Below are 21,590 nucleotides of genomic sequence, written 5' to 3' on the forward strand. Positions count from 1 at the left end.
GAATTGCTCTCAGGAATTCTCCTGAACAGAACCAGTGCAAGTGAGAGTCTCTGAGCTCAGGCTTCTTTCAGTTCAGTTCAGTTCAGTTCAGTCGCTCAGTCGTGTCCAACTCTTTGCGACCCCATGGACTGCAGCACGCCAGGCCTCCCTATCCATCACCAATTCCTGGAGTTTACTCAAACCCATGTCCATTGAGTTGGTGATGCCACCTAATCATCTCATCCTCTGTCGTCTCCTTCTCCTCCTGCCTTCAATCTTTCCCAGCATCAGGGTCTTTTCCCAATGAGTCAGTACTTCCCATCAGGGGGCCAAAGTATTGGAGTTTCAGCTTCAGCATCAGTCCTTCCAATGAATATTCAGGACTGATTGCCTTTAGGATGAACTGACTGGATCTCCTTGGAGTCCAAGGGACTCTCAAGAGTCTTGTCCAACACCACAGTTCAAAAGCATCAATTCTTCGGCGCTCAGCTAGCTTTTTTGTCCAGCTCTCACAGCCTTCTTTCACTTAATGGTAAACTGGTCTTTGACACTATCATCAGTGGCCACATAAATGTCTGTTATGCAGGGGCATAAAATTATGTGTCCTTGATTTCCTCTTGTGTTAAAGGTTTGCTGTCCTCAATAACACCGTGATAATCAATCATGTACAGATATTTTTGTGCACACATCTGATTCTTTTCTTACAATGAATTCCCAGAAATAGTATTTCTGAATCATGTGGAGTGAAAGCTGTTATTACACATTTCTGTATTGCCAGTTGTGACCCGTGTATCAGAGCACATCCCACCCAGCAAGGTGTGAGCATTCACCTTTCCTTGCCCCGTGCAAACACTGGATGTTTTTATTTACTTTCTCTGGAGCAGCTGTGGAGGTTGTCCTCACTCAGTTCTGCTTCATCCCCTGCTGTGAACCCCCAGGGACAGAGAGTAATGACAATACTCCCCAGATTCTCTGGTGACACCGGTTCCGCAAAGGCACTGGATCTTGCATCAGGCAGGGAGACAGGGCTGCTGCTTTGCTGCCAAGCACAGTAGTGAGGACTAGGTCTTCTGCAGCAGCAGTGGAGTCAGAATCCAGCTCTCACCTGACTGAGATGCATTGTTTTATCTGCAGACGTGACATACATAGCAGTCTGGTCCCAGAGTGGCTTCCTGGTATCTCTGGTTCCTGATCAAAGCAGGAGTCCCAGAATCCTTGGTGGCCAAGTCCTTCAATGTTCCTCTAGAGGATGGGAAGTTCATTCCAGCCTCAGCCTTGAATCTTCTCCAATCCTGGGGTGCTTTTATAGGCATGGAACTCCTTGTGTAAAAACCCATTCTGCTTCAGTTAGCTGGAGTGTCTTCTGATAACTGCAGCCAAATCCTAACTGACCAATACATAGAATACACACATACACACAGAGCTACTTTTTTTAAAAATTATTTTTACTATTGGAATGATTGAACGTCTTCTCAAATATTCATTGGTAGTAAACAATTCTCTCTTTAAGGATCACCTCTTCTAGTCTGACTTTTCTTTCGCCACATGTCAGCATGCTGAATCTTTCCCGGACAAGGAATGGAACCCGTGCCCCCTACAGTGGAAGGACAGAGTCCTAATCACTGGATCACCAGGAATTCCCAAGGCTGATTTCCTTCTTTAAACAGTATTTATTTATTTGGCAGCGTTGGGTCTTAGCTGTGGTACTCAGGTCTTTGCTGTGTTGTGTGGCTATTTCCTGGAAGCACAGAGACTCTCCAGTTGAGGCCCGAGAGCTCAGTAGGTGTGGCACTTGGGCTTAGATGCTCCTTGACATGTGGGATTTTAATTCCCTGACCAGGGGTCAAACCTGTGTTCTTTCCACTGGAAGGCAGATTCTTAACCACTGGACCACCAGGAAGTGCCCTGAGTTCCTTTTTAAAGGCTTTTAAAATATGATTCCGTAACAACTCTCTTTACTTTGGGAATTCTCATAATGCAAAGGATTTGTTTTTCTTTCCCCTCAGTAGGTGACTTCTCTCTTACCCTTGTTCATGAGTTTGTAATGCCACATGTACTCTGAAGGCACCAGTTTGTTCTGTTCCATAAGGTGTCTTTCTAGGTACCATCTCAATTCAGTTCAGTTCAGTCGCTCAGTCGTGTCCGACTCTTTGCGACCCCATGAAACACAGCACCCCAGGCCTCCCGGCCCATCACCAACTCCCGGAGTTTACCCAAACTCATATCCATTGAGTCACTGATGCCATCTAACCATCTCATCCTCTGTCATCCCCTTCTCCTCTTGTCTTCAACCTTTCCCAACATCAGGGTCTTTTCAAATGAGTCAGCTCTTCGCATCAGGTCACCAAAATATTGGAGTTTCAGCTTCAACATCAGTCCTTCCAATGAACACCCAGGGATGATTCCCTTAAGGATGGACTGGTTGGATTTCCTTGCTGTCCAAGGGACTCTCAAGAGTCTTCTCCAACAACACAGTTCAAAAGCATCAAGTTTTCCGTGCTCAGCTTTCTTTGTAGTACAACTCACATCCATACATGACTACTGGAAAAACCACAGCCTTGACTAGACGGACCTTTGTTGGCAAAGTAATGTCTCTGCTTTTTAATATGCTGTCTAGGTTGGTCATAAGTTTCCTTCCAAGGAGTAAGTGTCTTTTAATTTCATCTAGCTACCATCTAGTGATTGGAAATTCAGAGAAATGAATCGGCCTGCTTCTGTAGATGGGGGTGTCCCTCATGCCCTGAAATCTCCAGGAAAGTGAAGCCAATAGCACGTGACACCAAGGTGGGGCTCCTGCAAACCCTCCGCTCTCAGCCCCATGGACCGCATCTCTCAGTGTCTCAAGGAAACCGCAGGAGGATTTGCTGAAATGTTTGGAGTTGTTGTCCTAAAGCTTAAGCAGGGGTGGGGGTGGGGGATAACAGTGCCCTGCCTCTGGTCCCTCATGTCCTCCTCTGGAAGGAGGGACAAGGCCCCCATTCCCAGGACAGTCGCCTGTCCCAAGCAGTGACCGCTTCCACCCCTGATTCTGCCCCTCCTTTCATTTCCTGCCCCTTGTTCCCCCACCCCACCCCAGCTTCACACTGATGTTGTCACTTTCCCCTTTCTTGTCCATATCCATTCTTTCATTCAGAACACATTTACTGAGCTCCAGACCCAGGAGGAGACTGCCAGATCTACACTTTTCATGAGACTTATTCCACTAGGGGTAAGGGGCAGAAAGAAGTAAATGTAGTAACAACACCTAGTCTGTAAGTGCCTGTGTGCCGCCAAACTGAGGCACAGCAAGGGCAAATCACTCCCCGAAGGTCACAGTAAGGATTCCAACCCAGGCACTGATCAGAGATCATGCTGTTAACTGCAAACCTACACTGCCTCCTCGGTTATTACAGATATGAGTTCAGGGCTCTGTGCCACATGTCAGTCAAAGGAAGATGTTTTCTGCTGTGAACTTGCCAATCATGGGGAGCAGGGTAACAAAGTTCACAGGAATTGCAGGTAAATTTTTATTTGAAGTTATATTTATTTAGTTATTTTGGCTGTGCTGGGTCTTTGTTCCTGGGCACGGGCTTTCTCTAGTTGCAGAGGACAGGGCTACTCTGCAGAGCAGCAAGAGCAGTGGGCAGGACTCCCGTGGCAGCGCCTTCTCTTTAGCAGAGCACGGATGTAGGCACGAGGCCTCAGCAGTCGTGGTGCTCGGGCTTAGTAGATCCACGGTATGTGGGATCTTCCAGGAGCAGGGATCGAACTTGTGTCTGCTGTCCTGCAAGTTGCACTCCTCAATACTGGACCAGCAGGGAAGCCCGGTGAGTTTTATAAAATGGAGGACTGTGGATTTCAAACATATGCAAGAAGAGGATTCTGAGAGGGAAAGTCATGCTCCTGCCCAAGACCAGCCCATGGCCCTCATCCTCCCATTAGCAAAGTAGGGGAGAAACCACAGCTGGAAAGAGACTGACTCACTTCCTCCTTGGACTCTTGGGGTTAGATATCATCCATGGTGGGATTATTCAGCCTGTTGGAGGCCCCAGACTCACTCCGTGCAGAACTTGCCACGCTGTTGTTCGTTTCCAGACCCTTACCAGCCAGGATAAATGGGGACCTGGGCCGTGGGGGAGGGGAGGGAGCACAGGAGTCCACCCACAGCATCCAGGACTGCGGTCACTGTGACCAGAGGTGAGTGTGGGGAGGGGGCTTGAGCCCACCTTCACCATGAGGCTTTGGGAGCCTCGGGGTTTGTCCTGAACCAGGGTGCTCTGAAACCCTAAGATTTCAACTGGGCGGGCAGTGAGCATCAGACAGAGATGGGGTGTTAAGAAGTAGACAGGATTCTGAAGGCCAGGGAGCAAAGCAAAGTCATTATTAACTTCAAAACTGTTTTCTGAGCAGATGGGGGTGGGTGGGCTGGAAGTAGCCCACAGACTGTCACAGCACAGAGAGCAGGGCAGGGCAGTAGGGAGGTGCCCATCCCCTAGTCCTTCACAAATCAGAAGAGCACTTCTGGTTTTCTAACTCTGTCTGTGAGGAAGATTGTCCTGTCCTTGGCTGTGCATCCTGTTCCCACACTGCCACCAGGATGACAGCTAAAACCATAGACAGCAGACAGAGGAGCCACCTCTGACCTCACACGGGTAGGATGAGGTCACTCTTAAGGGTCTCCCAGATCCAGATCATCTCCAGTTAGGTAGGACAGAGAGGCTGCTCTGGCTCCTGGTCAGCTGGCTGGCACAGGCTCAGGCTCAGCTCCTTGCCACGCCTGCCCCGTTGACCCACCGCACCCAAGGCAGGTAAGTTTCATTTCTCCATTTGAGCTCCTCCCTTGATTTCCCAGGACCTGGTCACTAATGTCCTCCGAAGACACACCCTCTGAGAGCAGAGTCAGCTCTAAGACGTGTCCAACCCAGGGCCAAGACACCAAAGGTACATGCTTTAACAATAAATCATGGCAGAATACACAGAGCCTGAAATACCGGCATGACCTTTTGTTGGTGCGCATTGAACAGTGTTTACTATATTCACATTTTGTGCACCCCAACTCCAGAACTCCTTTCACCAAACCCCAACCTCAAATTCTAGAAGCATTACACATTAACTACCCATTTCCTCCTCACCCCAGCTCCTGGCAGCCACAGTCCTTTCTGTCTCTATGAATCTGACCAATTTAAACTAATTTCCAAGTAAATGGAATCATGATATATTTTTTCTTTCTGACTGATTTATTTCAATTAGTGTAAGTTTCCCAAGGTTACAGAAATAAAAACAAAAGTAAACAAGTGGGAGCTGATTACACTTAAAAGCTTTTGCACAGCAAAGGAAACTAGACGGAAGGTGAAAAGACAACCCCCAGAATGGGAGAAAATAATAGGAAATGAAACAATTGACAAAGGATTAATTTCCAAAATATACAAGCAGCTCATACAACTCAATACCAGAAAAACAAGCAACCCAATCAAAAAGTGGGAAAAAGACCTAAACAAATATTTCTCCAAAGAAGACACGCCGATGGCTAGCAAACACATGAAAAGATGCTCAACATCACTCATTATTAGAGAAATGCAACTCAAAACTCCAATGAGATATCACCTCACACCAGTCAGAATGGCCATCATCAGAGTCTACAAACAGTAAATGCTGGAGAGGGTGTGGAGAAAAGGGAACCCTCTTGCACTGTTGATGGGAATGTAAATTGATACAGCCACTATGGAAGATGGTACAGAGATTCCTTCAAAAACTAGGAATAAAAGCACCATATGACCCAGCTAGGGTCATATGAGGTATATCCCTCTCCTAGGATATACCCGGAGGAAACCAAAACTGAAAAAGACACATGTATCCCATTGTTCATTGCAGCACTACTTACAATAGCTAGAAGATGAAAACAACCTAGATGTCCATCGACAGATAAATGGATAAAGAAACAGTGGTACATATACACAATGGAATATTACTCAGCCATAAAAGGAACGCATTTCTGTCAGTTCTAATAAGCTGGATGAACCTAGGACCTATTATACAGAGTGAAGTAAGTCAGAAAGAGAAAGGTAAATATTGTATTCTAACGCATGTATATGGAATCTAGAAAAATGGTATTGAAGAATTTACCTCAGTGGCAGCAGTGGAGAAAGAGACATGGAGAATAGACTTATGGACATGGGGAGAGGGGGGAGAGGGGGAGAGGTATGGAAAGAGTAACCTGGAAATTCATATTGCCATCTGTGAAATAGACAGCCAACAGGAAGTTACTGTATGGCTCAGGAAACTCAAACGGGGGCTCTGTATCAACCTAGAGGGGTGAGATGGGGATGGAGATGGGAGGGAGCTTCAAAAGGGAGGGGATATATGTATACCTATGGCTGATCTTATTGAGGTTTGACAGAAAACAACAAAATTCCGTAAAGCAATTATCCTTCAAGTAAAATAAATTTACAAAGTTGCAGAAAAGAGAATAGCATTTATCTAGCTGGATGTTTATACCTGGGAAATCCCATGGACAGAGGAGCCTGCCGGGCTACAGTCCATGGAGTCGCAAAGAGTTGGACACGACTGAGCAACCAAACAACAACATTGGAACCTTGTGACCAGACCTACCTGGATAGCTGCAAGAAGAAAGGCACCAAGAAGATTCCAGTAACCAGCTACACCATTCTTTCACTGTAAGAGAAGAGTGAATTCCAGCCCTGCGAAGAGAGCTCTTGGGAACACTGGTCTACCATCTTCTCAGTCTCCTGAGAAGATGGTATTTGAATAAAGTCTGTATTCATTGCCCAAACCATTTTTCTCTCAATTTCTTGCCCTGTCTTGTGGTAAGCAATATGAGGTTGGATTCTGTAACAGGTGTAGAGTTCCTGGTGATGGGGGATGGGAGTGGAAGGCACGCACACAGATAATGTCAAGAAGGGTCATTTACCATACCACCTCGATTACCATGATGACTATATTCTCTATGCCCTTCAATGTATCTGTAGAGCTCCTGGATGTCACCTTGCTTATTTAACTTATATGCTGAGTACCCCATATGAAATGCCAGCCTAGATGAAACACAAGCTGGAATCAAGATTTTTGGGAAAATACCAAACACCTCAGATATGCAGATGACACCACCCTTATAGTAGAAATTGAGGAGGAACTAAAGAGCCTCTTGATGAAAGTGAAAGAGGAGAGTGAAAAAACTGGCTTAAGCCTCAACATTCAAAAATCTAAGATCATGGCATCTGGTCCATCTCTTCTTGGCAAATAGGTGGGGGAACAATGGAAACAGTAACATACTTTATTTTCTTAGACTCCAAAATCATTTCAGATGGTGACTGCAGCCATGAAATTCAAAGACGCTCCTTAGAAGAAAAGCTATGAACAACCTAGACAGCATATTAAAAAGCAGAGACATTACTTTGCTGACAATGGTCCAGCTAGTCAGACTAAGGTTTTTCCAGTAGTCATGTATGGATGTGAGTGTTGGACTATAAAGGAAGCTGAGCACCGAAGAAATGATGCTTTGGAGCTGGGTGTTGGAGAGGACTTTTGAGAGTCCCTTGGACAGCAAGGAGACCAAACCAGTCAATCCTGAAGGAAATCAGTCCTGGATATTCATTGGAAGGACTGATGCTGAAGCCGAAGGTCCAAAACTTTGGCCACTTGATGAGAAGAACTGACTCTCATCAATTCTTAATCTCCCACCTGGTGCTGTGTGCTAGGACTCAGCACAGACTAAGCCTAGTCTGTTCCAGGGTGACCCTCAAGTCTCAAGGCCGGGTAGGCGTGAGATGGGCAGGGGAAGGGGCAAGCATTAGGAGGGAGCAAATAAAAGCCATTCTAAGACCTCGTTTTGGAAGCAGCTGGACCTGCATTGGGTCCTGTTTTGCATAGCCAAAATAATTTAAAAAAAAAATTAAGGGTAAAAGAACTAATTCATTATTCTTTCTTAAAGGGAAATAATTTGGTCATTGCCTTTTAGCAGATAATGTGAAATAAGCAAAATATATATACATATAATAATATATAATATTTGCATAAGGAATATATATACACATGTAAAATTCTTCGGGTGCTTCCCTGGTAGCTCAGCTGGTAAAGAATCTGCCTGCAATGCGGGAGACACTGGTCCATTCCTGTGTCAGGCAGATCCCCTGGAAATAGGGTACCCACTCCAGTACTCTTACCTGGAGAGTTTCATGGACAGAGGAGCCTGGAAGGGTACAGTCTTGGGGTCACAAAGAGTCGGACATGACGGAATGACTAATACTTCCACACGTCAAGGGACAAAAAGAAGTACATGCAGTAATACCACCTATCCTGTGAATGCTAATGTGTCACCAAAGTAAGGCACACCAAGGGGAATTCACTCACTTAGTCACAACTACAGACTCCTCCCCAGGCACTGGTCAGAGATGGTGCTCTTGACCATCAACCCGCACTGCCTCCTCAGTTATTACAGATATGAGATTAGGGCTCTGTGCCATTTGTCAGCCAAGGAAAAATGGTTTGTCCTGTAAACTTGCAAATCGTGGAGGGCAGGGAAAAGAAAGTTCACAAGAATTGCAGGTGAGTTTTATAAAGATTCCAAGAAGGGGAATCTGAGAGGGAAAGCAGTGCTCCTTCAGAAGCCCCGCCCCGCGTCCTCCCATTAACATGCAAAGGTGAGGTCTCCCTGGCACCAGGCCTGGAATGAGGGTGACTCACCTCCCCCTTGGACTCGTGGGGTCAGACGTCACCCAGGGAGGGACTATTTAGCTGGCTGGAGTTCTCAACAGCCTCACTACATGCAGCCTTTCACACACTACTCTTCGATCCCCAACAACTACTAAGCAGGGTAAGTAGGGGCCTGGGAGATGGGGAGGGGAGGAGCAAAGGGCCTCCACTCTCAGCCTCCCTCTCCACTTCCATCAGGACTGCTGTCCCTGTGACCAGAGCTGAGTGTGGGGAGGGGGCTTGATCCCACCATTACCATGAGACATTGGGAACCTCTGGTCTTGTCATGGCCCGGGTTACTATGAAGCCCTGAGACTTCAACCAGGTGGGCAGTGAGCAGGGGACAGAGATGGGGTATTAGAGGTGGCCAAGACTCTGGAGATCAGAGAGCTAAGCAAAGTCATTATTAACTTCAAAACTGTGGTCTGAGCAGATTAAGGGGGTGGGCTGGAAGTGACTCAGGCTTCAATGGGATAGAGGGCAGGGCTGGAACGGCAGATAGGTGTCCCCCTGAAAGTCATTCAGTTATGTCCGACTCTTTGTGACTCTTCCCATGGACTATATAGTCCATGGAATTCTCCAGGCCAGCATACTGGAGTGGCTAGCCTTTCTCTCCTCCAGGGGATCTTCCTAACCCAGGAATGGAACCCAGGTCTCCTGCATTGCAGGAGGATTCTTTACCAGCTGAGTTATCAGGGAAGCCCTGAATCAGGCAGAGCAGTTTTAACTCCACACTCTGTTTCTCAGAAAGACAGCGGTGTCCTTGGCTCCATAACTAGTGTTCCCACACTGCCTCCAGGATGTCAGCTAAAGCCATAGAGAGCGGGGAAGGCGGTGCCTTGGATGCCCTCCTGCCAGAATTGCTGTCGGAAGGTGAGTGCCCTTGGGAAAGCTCCCGAGGATGGGGTGGCCCAGAGCTTGGGGTTCCTAGACGTGGGCAGAGGGGGTCTGGGTTCTGTCCTGGTGCTGCCACCCCTGGTGAGCACCCCTGGTGCTCTGGGCCCCATCAAGTCTCTTCCCCGCTGGTCCTCAGCCTCCTGCTCTGTGCAGTCAGGAACCCCAGCTCTCCACTGGTGCTGGGCCTCCCTCTCTCTGTCTTCTCCCTGGTTCACCTCCAAGAACCCTTGATACCACAGCTTCCTCTGAGGTCCCCTCCCTGCATCAGAGATCCTGGGAGCTTCAGGAAAGGGTGGAGGGTGCTGTGTGGGGTCTGGTCCCACAGCTGCCTGCCCCGCTGTGTGCTCCCCCATTATTTCTTTCTTCCAGAGGAAGAAGAACCTTCCCAGTCAAGCAATCAGGCCTCTGATGGCTCTTCTCTTTGGAAGCCACCACAGAGGCCACATCAGGGTGCACATGGCTCTGGCTCCTACCCCAGAGATCCACCCCAGTCGGAAGACAGCAATTTCTACCATTATGCAGGTAACGGGTCTCTGAGCACCAGTCTACATACGGATCCTTATCCCACAACCATTTCTCAGCTCAACCTGCTAAATTGTCATTGTCAGAACAGTCTTCCTGATGGAATCTCTCCAACACACTGTCAGAAAAAAGCTACAGTGTATATAGGAGAAGAAATAAATGATGCTCTAGAATCAGAGGAACCATACTTCAGGATTTAATTCTGCCTCTGACTTGCTGAGTGACCCAGGGCTAGTCACTTGCCCTCTCTGGGCCTTCATAGGTTTGTTTTTAAGCATAGGGGTAGGATGAGCTCACTCTTACGGGTCTCTCAGAACCAGGTCACCTCCAATTAGGTGGGGCAGAGGTGCTGCACAGGTTAGATGTCCGACAGCCACCTGGTGCAGGATCGGGCATGACGCTTTCCTGGTTAAATTTCACTGCCCATGCCTGCCCTGTTACCCCACCGCAACCAAGGCAGGTAAGTTTCATTTCCCCATTTGCGCTCCTCCCTTGGTGCCCCAGGGCCTGGTCACTAATGTCCTCCCAGAACACACCCTCCGAAAGCAGTCACACCTCTAATGTGGGGCCAGCCTAGGGCCACAGCAGCAAAAGTCATAGAGATTTTTAAAAGTCATTTCAGAATACACATAGCATGAAATTTACCAAAACAACTGGGCTTCCCTGGTGGCTCATATGTCATATAATCTGTCTGCAGTGCGGGAGACCTGGGTTTGATCCATGGGTTGGGAAGATCCCCTGAAGAAGGAAGTGGCTGCCCACTCCATTATTCCTGCCTGGAGAATTTCATGGGCAGAGGAGCCTGTCGGGCTACGATTCATGCAGTCAGAAAGAGTGAACTGGACTGAGTGACTAACAAACACAATTGTTTGTTAGCATACACTGAATTGTTGTTTTTTGTTGTTCAGTCACTAAGTCGTGTCTGACTCTGCAATCCCATGGACTGCAGCATGCCAGGCTTCACTGTCCTTCACTATCTCCCAGAGTTTGCTCAAACTCATGTCCATTGGGTCGGTAATGCCAGTCAACCATCTCATCCTCTGTCACCCCCTTCTCCTCCTGCCCTCAATCTTTCACAGCATCAGGGTCTTTTCCAGTGAGTCGGCTCTTGAACAGTGTTAACCATATTCATATTACTGTGCCTCCAATCTTCAGAACTCTTTTCATCTCCTCATACTGAAACTCAATTAAACATTAACTACTGTTTTCCTCCTGCCACTTCCTGGCAACCACAGTTCCGTCTGTCTCTTTGCTCAACTAATATAATCTAATTTCCATGTGAGTGGAATCATACAGCATCTGTTATTTTCTGACATGTTTATTTTAGTTAGCATAAGGTTCCAAGGTTCCTCATATGTCAGAAGTTCCTATTTAAAGTTGAATGATATCTTCTCGGGTATCTATACCACGTGGTAATGATCCATTCATCTGCTGATCGACACTTAGTTTGCTTCCTCTTGGCAACTGTGATTACTGCTGCTATGAATGTGGGGTGCAAATATCTCTTCAAGATGCTGTTTTCAATTTCTTTGGATCTACATCCAGAAATGGGATTGCTGGCTTATATGGTTTTCTATTTTTAATTTTTTCAGGAACCATCACACTGTTTTCCATGTTTGCTGCACCATTTTACATTCCTGCCAACAGTGCACAAATGTTCCAGTTTCTCCACACCCTAACCAACACTTGTTTTCCGTTTTTGTTTTTTTTATATAGTGGCTTTCCTGATGGGTGTGGACTGATATCTCGTTGCAGTTTTGAATTTCCTAATGGTTACTGACATTAAGTATATTTTTCTATTCTTGTTGGCCATTTGTCCGTCTTTAGGGAAATGTCCGTTCTGATTCTTTGCCCACATTTTTCTTTATTTTTTTGTCGCTGCGTCTTCACTGCTGCCTGTGGGCTTCCTCCAGTTGTGCTCCACATTTGCCCGTTTTTAAATCAAATTATTTTAAATCAAGTTTTCTGTTGTTGGAGGAATTGTTTATACTATATCCTGAATATGAACCTCTAAACAGATACATGTTTTGCCAATATTTTCTACCATTCTGTAGGTTCCCTTTTCACTCTGTTGATTGTGCCCTATCTTAGTGAATTACGGCTGCTGTAACAAAATGCTGTAAATTGGATGGCTTAAAAAAAGAACAGAAACTTATTTTCCACAGTTCTGGAGTCTGGGAAATCATGATCTAGGCACCAGTGGACTCCGCGTGTGATGAGAGCTCACGTCCTCGAACAACCATCTTTTTGCATTAACCTCCCATGTTGGGAGGAAAAGAGGAACTCTCTTGGATCTCTTTTATAAGGAAATTGATCTCAACCAAGAGGGCTCTGCCTGCAAGTCTTAATCAGCTCCCATAGGGCCACCTCCTAACATCATCATATTGGGCATTAGGTTCCAATATATCATTTACTGGGGACACAAACATTCAGACCATAGCATGACTTAGGATACCCAAAGGTGCACTTTGGATTAGTACTTCTTTCTCTGAACTCCTCCTTTGGTGCCTCCTTGATCCCAAGCCTGTGCCTGGCACAGGAGAAGGCAGCAGTGAATGAGGCTTGGCCTTTGACCTGAAAGAGCTCAAAATCCAGCAGAGATTTCAGAGAACCATACTGCCTTGTGGGAAATTTTGTGGCAGCAGGAGCACAGCTAATTCACCCTTGAGGGTCTGTAGGTGAAGTGGCCGAGGAAGACTGGGAACGTGTGCTCAGGGCAGGTTCTGGAAGCTGTGTTGGATGGCAGAGTCCTTAAAAATGTGCCTGGATTTGGCAGGCAAAAGGCTGAACATCAGGAGGCAGGGAGGTGGCTTCTATTGATTTCCTAGGATAGAAGCAGAAGCCTGATCATGCAGGGACCCCTTCATGCTCATGGAACAGGTGGACTTTAACATGGGCCACAGGGGGCAAGGAGGGGGTTTAACACCTTCATTCTTCTTCCCTGCACCCAGCAGCCAACATCCTCTGTATTGTCCCCATCCCTGGTCTTGGACAACAAGAGGTGATGGTGACTAGGATGGCAGTGGTAGAGCCAGAAACAGGTTGGAGAGATGCAGCCACAAGCCAGAGATTGTCACCAACAGCTAGACAACAATACTAGAGAGATAAGGAAGGATCCTCAGAGCCTTCAGAGAAACCCTGGCTCTGTTTACACCTTGATCTTGGATCTCTGACTGGGAGAAAACATGAGAGAATTAGCACAGTTCCTGGTAATTCCTTACTGCAGCCTCAGGAAACTAACATGGGCATGCATTGTTATAAGTTGAAGATTTGTAGCAACTTAGAGTTGGCAGGTGGAGGTTCACATTTTTAGCAATGAAGTATTTTTAAATTAAGATGTACACATTGTCTTTTTAGACACAAGGCTATCACTCCCTTGGCAGACTAGGGTATAGTCTAGTTACACATAAATGTAACTTATATATAGACATGACTTTTATATGCACTGAAAACCAAAAAGTTCACATGATATTTCCTTTACTTTGGTGATCTGTAACCCGATCGACAGTATCGCCGAGGTGTGCCTAGACAGAGATTGAAAAATCTCATTGTGTTTGATGAAATGGTGAAGGCTGTGTTAGAGTCAGAATCTGTAAAAGGAGGAGGTGAGAGTCTCCATGGGAGCGCTGGTCATTGATCATAGAGACAGGGATATTTTGTTGGTGACCAGGTCTAGGGCAGCACTCTCCCGTAATGCTTTCTGTGATGGTAAGTGTGTTTCCTGTGTGATCCAGTATGGTGGACCACCACTAGCCAGATGCAACTATTGAGCACTTGAGAAGTGGTCCATGCAATTCAGGAACTGAGTTTTAAGTTTTATTTCACTGGAATTAACTGAGATTGAACTAGCACACATGGGTAGTTGTTCCCATAGTGGTGAGCAAGGGCACGAGTCCCCAGCCTTTTTGGTGCCAGGACCCATTTCAGGGAAGATACTTTTTCCACGGGCAGGGAGGGGGAGGATGGTCTGGGGATGATTCAAGCGCATTGTATTTATCGTGCACTTTATTTATATTATTATTGGATTGTGATATATGGTGAAATAATTATACAACTCACCATAATGCAGAATCAATGGGAGCCCTGAGCATGTTTTCCTGCAACTAGATGGTCCCATCTGAGGGTGACAGGAGACAATGACACCTGAAGTGTCTTACTTACGTCCAGTCTACCCTGTCAGCTCCCTTTGGTTACTGTTACTGCAGAAAACCCTGCTTCACAAAGATAGGATGTGAGAAACAGAAGCAGGCTTTTCAGTGCTTTTGTGGCAATCTCAAGCTATTCTGCCTTGATTTTAATCTAGACCATATGGAGATTTGAAGTCATCTCACACATACTTTCAAGGCCACTGTTATTTGTGATCTCAAGCAGTTGATCCTCTTCTAGCAGGCACAAAGTCAATTCACCTGGCTTATTTACAAATGGGTCAGGGATACATTCCTTCCCAGTTCAGGGGTCTTTTGCAGTTGAGAAGTAATGCTCAAACTCTTTTGAAAGCTGAAATAAGTGAATCATTTCACCAGTTGGGAGAAAAACGACCCTGACTGAGTCTCTTTCTAAATCTCTGCTAATATTTGAAACATGTCAAAATTCCCAGTGTTCATTCATCGCCTGCATAATGCCAGCTTGGCTCTAAATGCAGCCACTTTACCTGGTGACTTGAACAGTTGTCATTCTCCCCTGAAGTGTCAGACTGAGTTCATTGAGCAAGTTGAATACGTCACACAAGTAAGGATGTTTTTTGACACCTTCTAAAATATGAAATATGCTGCCAGTGGTGACTGTTTTTCTAAAAGACATCCCTGGAAGCAGCTCTCACAACTAAAAACTGCTGGCCGGTGATCTACCTTTAGAGAGCTGTCTCATTTCTGTGTATAAGAGAAGACGTTTGTGCTCTGCATCCATTTCCTCACAGAGCTGCATGAACAGACGTGAGTTAAGGGCACGTACTTTAATGTGGTTGATACCTTTCATTACTTCCTGCAAAACGTTAAGTTCAGGTGTCTTTTTTCAGCTGGCCAGCATTTGTCCATGGATGACAGTGTGTAGACTCACATTCAGAGGTGACCACTTTGACCAGTAAAGTGAAAACCAGAATACCATCCAGTCATGGCAACCACTCCATCCGTGCATGTACCAACACAAAATGACCAGTTCAGGTTTCCTGATATGTGGTCATTCAGAGACTTGAATAGTTTTGCGGCTGTGGTGTTGGTTGGCAAGAAAAGTGCACATAACACATCCTTGTGCACATCCTCCTGAAAAATATATTGCACAAAAACAAGTAAAGTTACCTTGTGGTCAACATTGGTAGATTCACCAACCTGGATTGCATACCACAATTAATCCTTTCTAACAATTGGCCTCAATATGTCTGCTGTTTCATCAGTTCATCTAGTTATGGTGCTAGTAGAAAGAGGAACACATGCCAGATTTTGAACTTCAGCATCTCCTAAAAGTTGATGACAAATGACCTGAGCAATAAGCAGGATCAACTCTTCACCAACAGTAAACAGTTTCTTAGATTTAGCAATGTGGTTAACCACTAAGAATGATGTTCTCAGTGCACATACATTTGATAAAGTGAAGGCATTCGATAATTGCTTCTGTTCTTCATGTTAACATTTTTTTTTATTTTGAAAAACCTAAAAGGCTTGTCTTTTAATGCAGGGTGCTTGGTCTCCATGTGGCAAAGCAGTTTTAAAGGTTTCAAAACTTCATTGAGTAGCTGGTCGCCAAGTATTATACAAAGCAGGCTTGGAGAATGTGAATCACCTGCTGCAATGAGCTTGTACTTTAAATAGCACTCTTGGTGCTCATTCTCATAGATCCTAAAATCTCTGGAACTGTCCCAGCTGTCCAAAACCCCTAGTCCCTGCCAGACCCAAGCGCTCTGAGCAACTCAGTGTGGTACAGGCATGTTCTGTTGAGTGTGGTCAGGGGCTCCAGCCACAAGGCAGAACATTCAGAGGAAGCATGGTACCTTTTAATGGGGGACTAAGGGGTGCTTCCTGCAGAAAGTCACAAGTAGGCTGAGCCCTGAAGGATGGGGGGCTTCCACTCCAGCTGTAGCCTGGGATGGGCATGGGGTGTCTGGAAGATGAACAGACAGAACAGTCAAATTTATTCCATTGCAAAAAAGTAGCATGCTTTTCTTGATTTTTTTTTTTGAAAATGATACCAAAATGTGTTAAGTTCAAACAGCAGCATGAAACCTTTTCAAGCAGGTTCCTCTCCCTATCTGGAGCATCACAGAGCTCTGGACTTTTGTCCATCCTCCTCTGATTCCTGCAAAATCAGACTTCTCTGTAAAAGCAGAGAGAGCCACCCAGGGCTGCTGTCTCCTGTGACCCCACCCAACTCCAGGGAACCCTTCCCACTGGGACAGCAACAGAGACCCAGGGGAAGGCCAGTGCTGGGCACTCACGGGGGTTCTTTCTGTCTCCAGGCATGACTGCGGCTGCTGTGATTGGAGGAGGTGAGTCTCTTCGGGAAGAAGCTCAAGGCCCCATCTGCCCCTGTCCCTGGACTCCTGGGAGCACCTGTCCTTGACCAAGTCCAAGATTGCCTTCAGCCCCAAGACCTGGGTGGGTAGAGGTGGCGTGGACAGGGAACAGAGGTAGAATTCTTGAGATAACAAGAGCCTAGCTAAGAAGGAACTGAAGGAAACCCATTCATAACACGCACTTCCAATCTCAGCTTCTCCCAAGTGCAAACTGTGGGATCCAGGCAAGTTGGTAGATCTGTCTGAACCCATGACTGCTCCCCAGAAAGCAGTGCAAGGGGCCCTTCCAAATGACTATAAGGAATGTGTGAGCTGAGTTGTGTGGATTCCTCAGAACTGCTCTGCCTACAACCCTCTAGTCATCCAGCAAGCCTAGTGGTTTCCTGCTGGGCCTCTGGCCAGGGTCCTCCCACACAGTGGCCAAAATTAAAGAAAATGAAACATTCTGTCATACCAGCCACAGTCTCAAGTGCTCAGTGGCCACATGTGTCCACTGTGTGGACGGTGCAGACACAGAAGGTTCCTGGTTGCAGAAGGTTCTATGCCTGCACCGTCTGGAGCTGTAGGGCCCCTGGGGGGATGCTCACCGGTGGCCTCAGGGCAGAGGTCAGAAGCTTCCACCCAGCACCTTTTCAGAAGAGCAGTTCTGTCCTCATACTGTGGGCCTGAGCTTGCATGAAAGACACCAGTTTCCCACCAAAAGGGGGCATTTGAAGACCCCTGCTTGTTTCAACTTTATTTCATAAAGGGCGAACTAAAGTCCAGGGAGGACTGCTGAAGCTTCCAGGGTCACAGGCAAGCAGAGTCACGAGCAGGTCTGGGTTCCAGGTTCTTGGAGGAGGATGGGGTGTCAGGGTGGGCGTCCATCCAGTTGTGTCCATACCTACAGCCTTCCCTGGCCTCTGGCCCTGTGGTCTGAGGAGAGTAAAGAGGACCCCTCACCTCAACCCCCCAGGAAGGTGTCAGGGAGGTCTGGGGAGCCTGTCCCCCGCAGCTAGCCCTGAATGTCTCTGCCCTTACAGTCATGGCCGTGAGGGCTGTGCCTGAGTTGCTGGACACCATGGGCTTCACCAGAACAGGAATCTCTCGCTCCTCCGTCGCGGCCAATATGATGTCATCAACTGCCAGAGCCAATGGCGGCAGAGTTCCCTCTGGCAGCCTGGTCTCCAATCTCCAGTCCAAGGGTAAGTGTCTCCCCAGGAGGAGGCGGGAGAGGGGTAACAAATCAGCACAAGATTGATCCAGATGCTAAAGAAGCAGACAGGCTTCTTCCAGCTTCGTGGTCCTCAGTGACCACGTGGTCCTCAGGTCCACCAGTGACCTGGTCCTTTGTGACCTGGTCACTCTTCCCTCTTTTGGTTGGGTGTGGGGTGGCGAGATGAGGGGTGTGTCGCTCAGGAGGCCTGCATTCCTCATCAGCCCTACAAAACCTGGTTAGCTGCCCACTCCTCCCTGGGCCCAGCTGAGTGCAGTGGAGAGAGGGGCAGCCTGTCATTTCTCAGAGGGTCTGTCCTGTCGCTGATGGACTGACCATCAGAGTTCATGTCTCCTCTTTGGGCAGCCATGTACAGCCGCCCCTCCCCTAGCAGATATCCCGGGGTCTCAGAAGTAGAGGAGGAAACAGGGGTGGGATGTCAGGGTCTAGGGCCTCCAGTCAGTCCTGGGGTCTCTGACACCCACAGTCTTGCCGGGGGCTGCTGGGCCTGCCTGTCCTCTTGTGCTCTAACCTTCTCCTCTCCCCCAGGGGCAACTGGACTCTCCACACCATCCAACATCCTCCTGGGATCTGCTGGGGCACTTCTGGGGGCCTTGCTGTGGAATTCCTCCAGCTCCTCCAGGAGGACCCAGTACTGAAATAGAAAGTGGCTCCCATTCTGGAGGTGACCCTCCAGGGCATCAGGATGTCAGTCTCCCAAATGACAAGTCCCCTGCCTCCCCAAATTCTTCAAAGAATCATAAGAAATAAAGTTGAGATGTAGTGACCTTCAATAAGTGTCCGTGCTGTGTTCTTGTTCACCAGGCAGGGTGCGGGGCACCTACAGAGCCCTGTAGGTGTTGGGTATAAGGCAGAAACTCTGTAAGAATGAGCACCAATCCAGAACAGGAAGCCGTGCCTGTTCCCAGTCCTGCCACTCAGTTTTGACCCTGAGAAGATAGTCTCCTCTTTGAGCCTCAGTTTGTTGCTCTTCAGATGGGAACTCGGGCCACATGTCTTCAAAGACCTCAGCCCAAGGAGCTAACGGCTTGGCCCTGGGGTCAGTTTGAGCCACTGACCCTCAGTTACCAAGCCCTTTATCCCCAGGTAGTACTGATCCTCTCCCCTCCCCACCTAGAACTCTGGGTCTGGCTGTTTCATGACTCATCAATAACACTGTCTGCCTGGCCTGGTGGCCTTTGGAGCGCTTCAGGTGGGAAGAGAATCTGCATTTCTCCAGAGAGTTGTCTCTGTTGTCTAGAGCTCAATTCACTGGCCCCAAGTGAAACCGCCCAGAACCTGCAAGGACAGACAGGTCTCCCCACCATGGGGCTCCCAAGAGGCTGGTCAGTGCAGAACACTCACTTCCTAAGACCCACTGGGTGCCTGGCCCTGGATTCAGTGCCAGGCTCCGTGTGTGTTAACTTGGCACCTGCAACCTCCCTGCCCATGTGGATAACCGACAATAGGTTCTGGAAGACCTGCTTCCACTTAAACATGAGTCTCTGATTCCAACCTCTTGGCTCCAGGACTCCAGCCCAAGTCCCCACTCTGGCCTTCACACCTGTCTTCCCTCCTGCTCCTTCTCCACCTGGCTGTCTCCTTACGATGCTGCCTCAGCTCACTCCTGCAGCTTCTAGCTGGCCTCAAGGGCTGCCTCCCAGTATCCTATGGCTGCAGTAGATTTGTGGGATCCCTCTCTGCCCAGTGTGTGTAACATTGAACAAACCTGACTCCACATTGGGTCTATTTCTTTAGCTCTAACTTCTGTACTCTGTTGCCTGTGCTTAGTCATGCCGACTTGCACCTTTGTAAAAGAGTGTTTCCTGTAGCCTGAAATACACAGGACAGCCCATTCTCCAGGCTCTGACTCTTAATGGTAGAACACTTCTTATTAAAAAGCTGCAAAACAGAGAATATGGTAGAACACTTCTTATTAAAAAGCTGCAGAACAGAGAATAACATTCATTTCGTTGGAGGTTTATAGGAACATTGTGACCAGACCTAGGGGAATACTACCAAGAACAAAGGCACCAAGAAGATTGCAACTATCAGCCACATCGCCTCTCCTTTTAGAATAAAAGAAGCCTGAATTCTAACTCGGGGAAGATGATTTTGGGGGGACACTTGACTGCCATCTTCTCAGTCTGTTGGTTCTGAATAAAGTCTCTTTTCATTGCCTCAACAACCTGTCTCTCAATTTATTGACCAGTCGTGTGGCAAGTAATATGAGCTTAGACTCCATACAAGTGCAGTGTTGGTGGGCAGTCTGAGGAAAGCACAGATATGATGGCATTAAGGGACCTGTGGTCAATGACAGAAATGACCGTGTTTCAGTGACCTTTCAGTGTACCTGTATAGTTCATCTCACTGAGAGCTGGAATTTATTATCCCTCCCGGAACCTGGGCTGGCCTGGAGGAAAGCCAACACAGAGACCTAATGGAGGAGCCAGCCCTTTTTTTTCCAGACAAGGAATGAATCCAGCTAAGATCCGCAAAGCCAGCCCACTGCTGACTGCAGGTGTAGGAGGGAGCCCAGCTGAGACCAGGAAAACCACATGCCTGAACTACTATTTAGCTCAGTGAATCATGAGCTAAATAAATATTAGAGGGCGGGGGCATTTGTTACCCACCAATAACTAACTGATAACATGAAACAATGTGTGTAATCCATTGAGAGATTCAAGCTTTATGACATGGAAGACAGAGAAGGCAGACATTAATTGTAATTGTAGTTATCTAGGAAGACTGCTTGGAGTAGGTGTTAGTTTATTTAAGGCTTATGTAGTTATAAGTAATAGAATCTTGGTTATAACTGGCTCAGAGTTCAAGAGACTTTACTGGCTTGCTGAACTGAACAATAAAAAGGTTATTTGGCTTTAGGTGAAGTGTGATTTAGCAGCTCAACACTGAATCCAAGAGGCTGTTTTTTCCTATCTCTCCCCTCTGTGTTACCCAATGCAATGCAGTAAAAGCTGTGGGGGTGGGGTCTGTCCCAGGGAGGCCCCATGGAGTCCTGCTGGATCACATCTGCTTTCTGAGGTACCAGCTCCATCCTTTGGCGGCCACACTCCTGGTTTAGTAGAAGCCTGTTTGCATGCTCTGGAGGTTATCTGCTTCTTTATTCTGGTCTTCCCCCTAAAAGGTATTTTTTTCATGAACCTTCTGCTGATGAGTAAGGAGATTTCCTTCCCAAATATCTCCGGTAAATGTTCCCGTAAGTATCCTAAACGGAGTCATCTCTTTATTCCTAAACCGGTTACTTTAGCCCAAAGGATGGGATATGTTGATGATTTGTTTCACTCATTCTGGGATCACGTTTGGAGGCTGGCAGGAGTGCTCAGGCCTCTGACAAGCCCAGGGTCAGGGCAGGGACTCCAGTACCTGAAAGAGAAGTAAGTTCCTGTTTCAAAGAGAACAGGGACACAGGACACTTGTGTGGCCAAGGACAGTGACTATGCCCTACAGACAAGACGAGGTTTGTCCTCTGTTAAAGGGTTGGTCCTTGTGGGAAAACTGGATCACCCTCCTAACCAGGCTTGCTGTGTCTTTCTCTGCCTTCTTAAATACTCCCTGCCTCTTCAGTGAATAGGGAAGAGCGTTATGGATTGGAAGGCCATCAGCAGAATTCTGTCTTTTTATGTTTATGTTTATTTTTATTTTTAATCAATCTTTATTGGAGTGCAGTTGTTTTATAATGTTGAGTTAGTTTCTCAGTTCAGTGGCTCAGTCAAGTCCAACTCTTTGCAACCCCATCAACTGCAGCACGCCAGGCTTCCCCGTCCATCACCAACTCCGGGAGCCTGC

At 47.2% G+C, this 21,590-nt stretch overlaps 1 protein-coding gene across 1 annotated transcript; it reads left to right on the forward strand.

The window, feature by feature from the left end:
* The first annotated feature begins 8,695 nt into the window (after window positions 1-8,695).
* On the forward strand, window positions 8,696-18,575 carry LOC133068205 (interferon alpha-inducible protein 27-like protein 2). Its single transcript, XM_061159352.1, has 6 exons — window positions 8,696-8,785; window positions 9,412-9,537; window positions 9,931-10,083; window positions 16,532-16,561; window positions 17,611-17,772; window positions 18,333-18,575. Exons 2-6 carry the CDS (start codon window positions 9,465-9,467, stop codon window positions 18,440-18,442), a joined length of 528 nt encoding a protein of 175 aa, XP_061015335.1. The 5' UTR covers window positions 8,696-8,785; window positions 9,412-9,464; the 3' UTR covers window positions 18,443-18,575.
* Window positions 18,576-21,590: the final 3,015 nt, after the last annotated feature.

The sequence above is a fragment of the Dama dama genome, chromosome 13 (genome assembly GCF_033118175.1).
Source record: "Dama dama isolate Ldn47 chromosome 13, ASM3311817v1, whole genome shotgun sequence".
Lineage (NCBI taxonomy): Eukaryota > Metazoa > Chordata > Mammalia > Artiodactyla > Cervidae > Dama > Dama dama.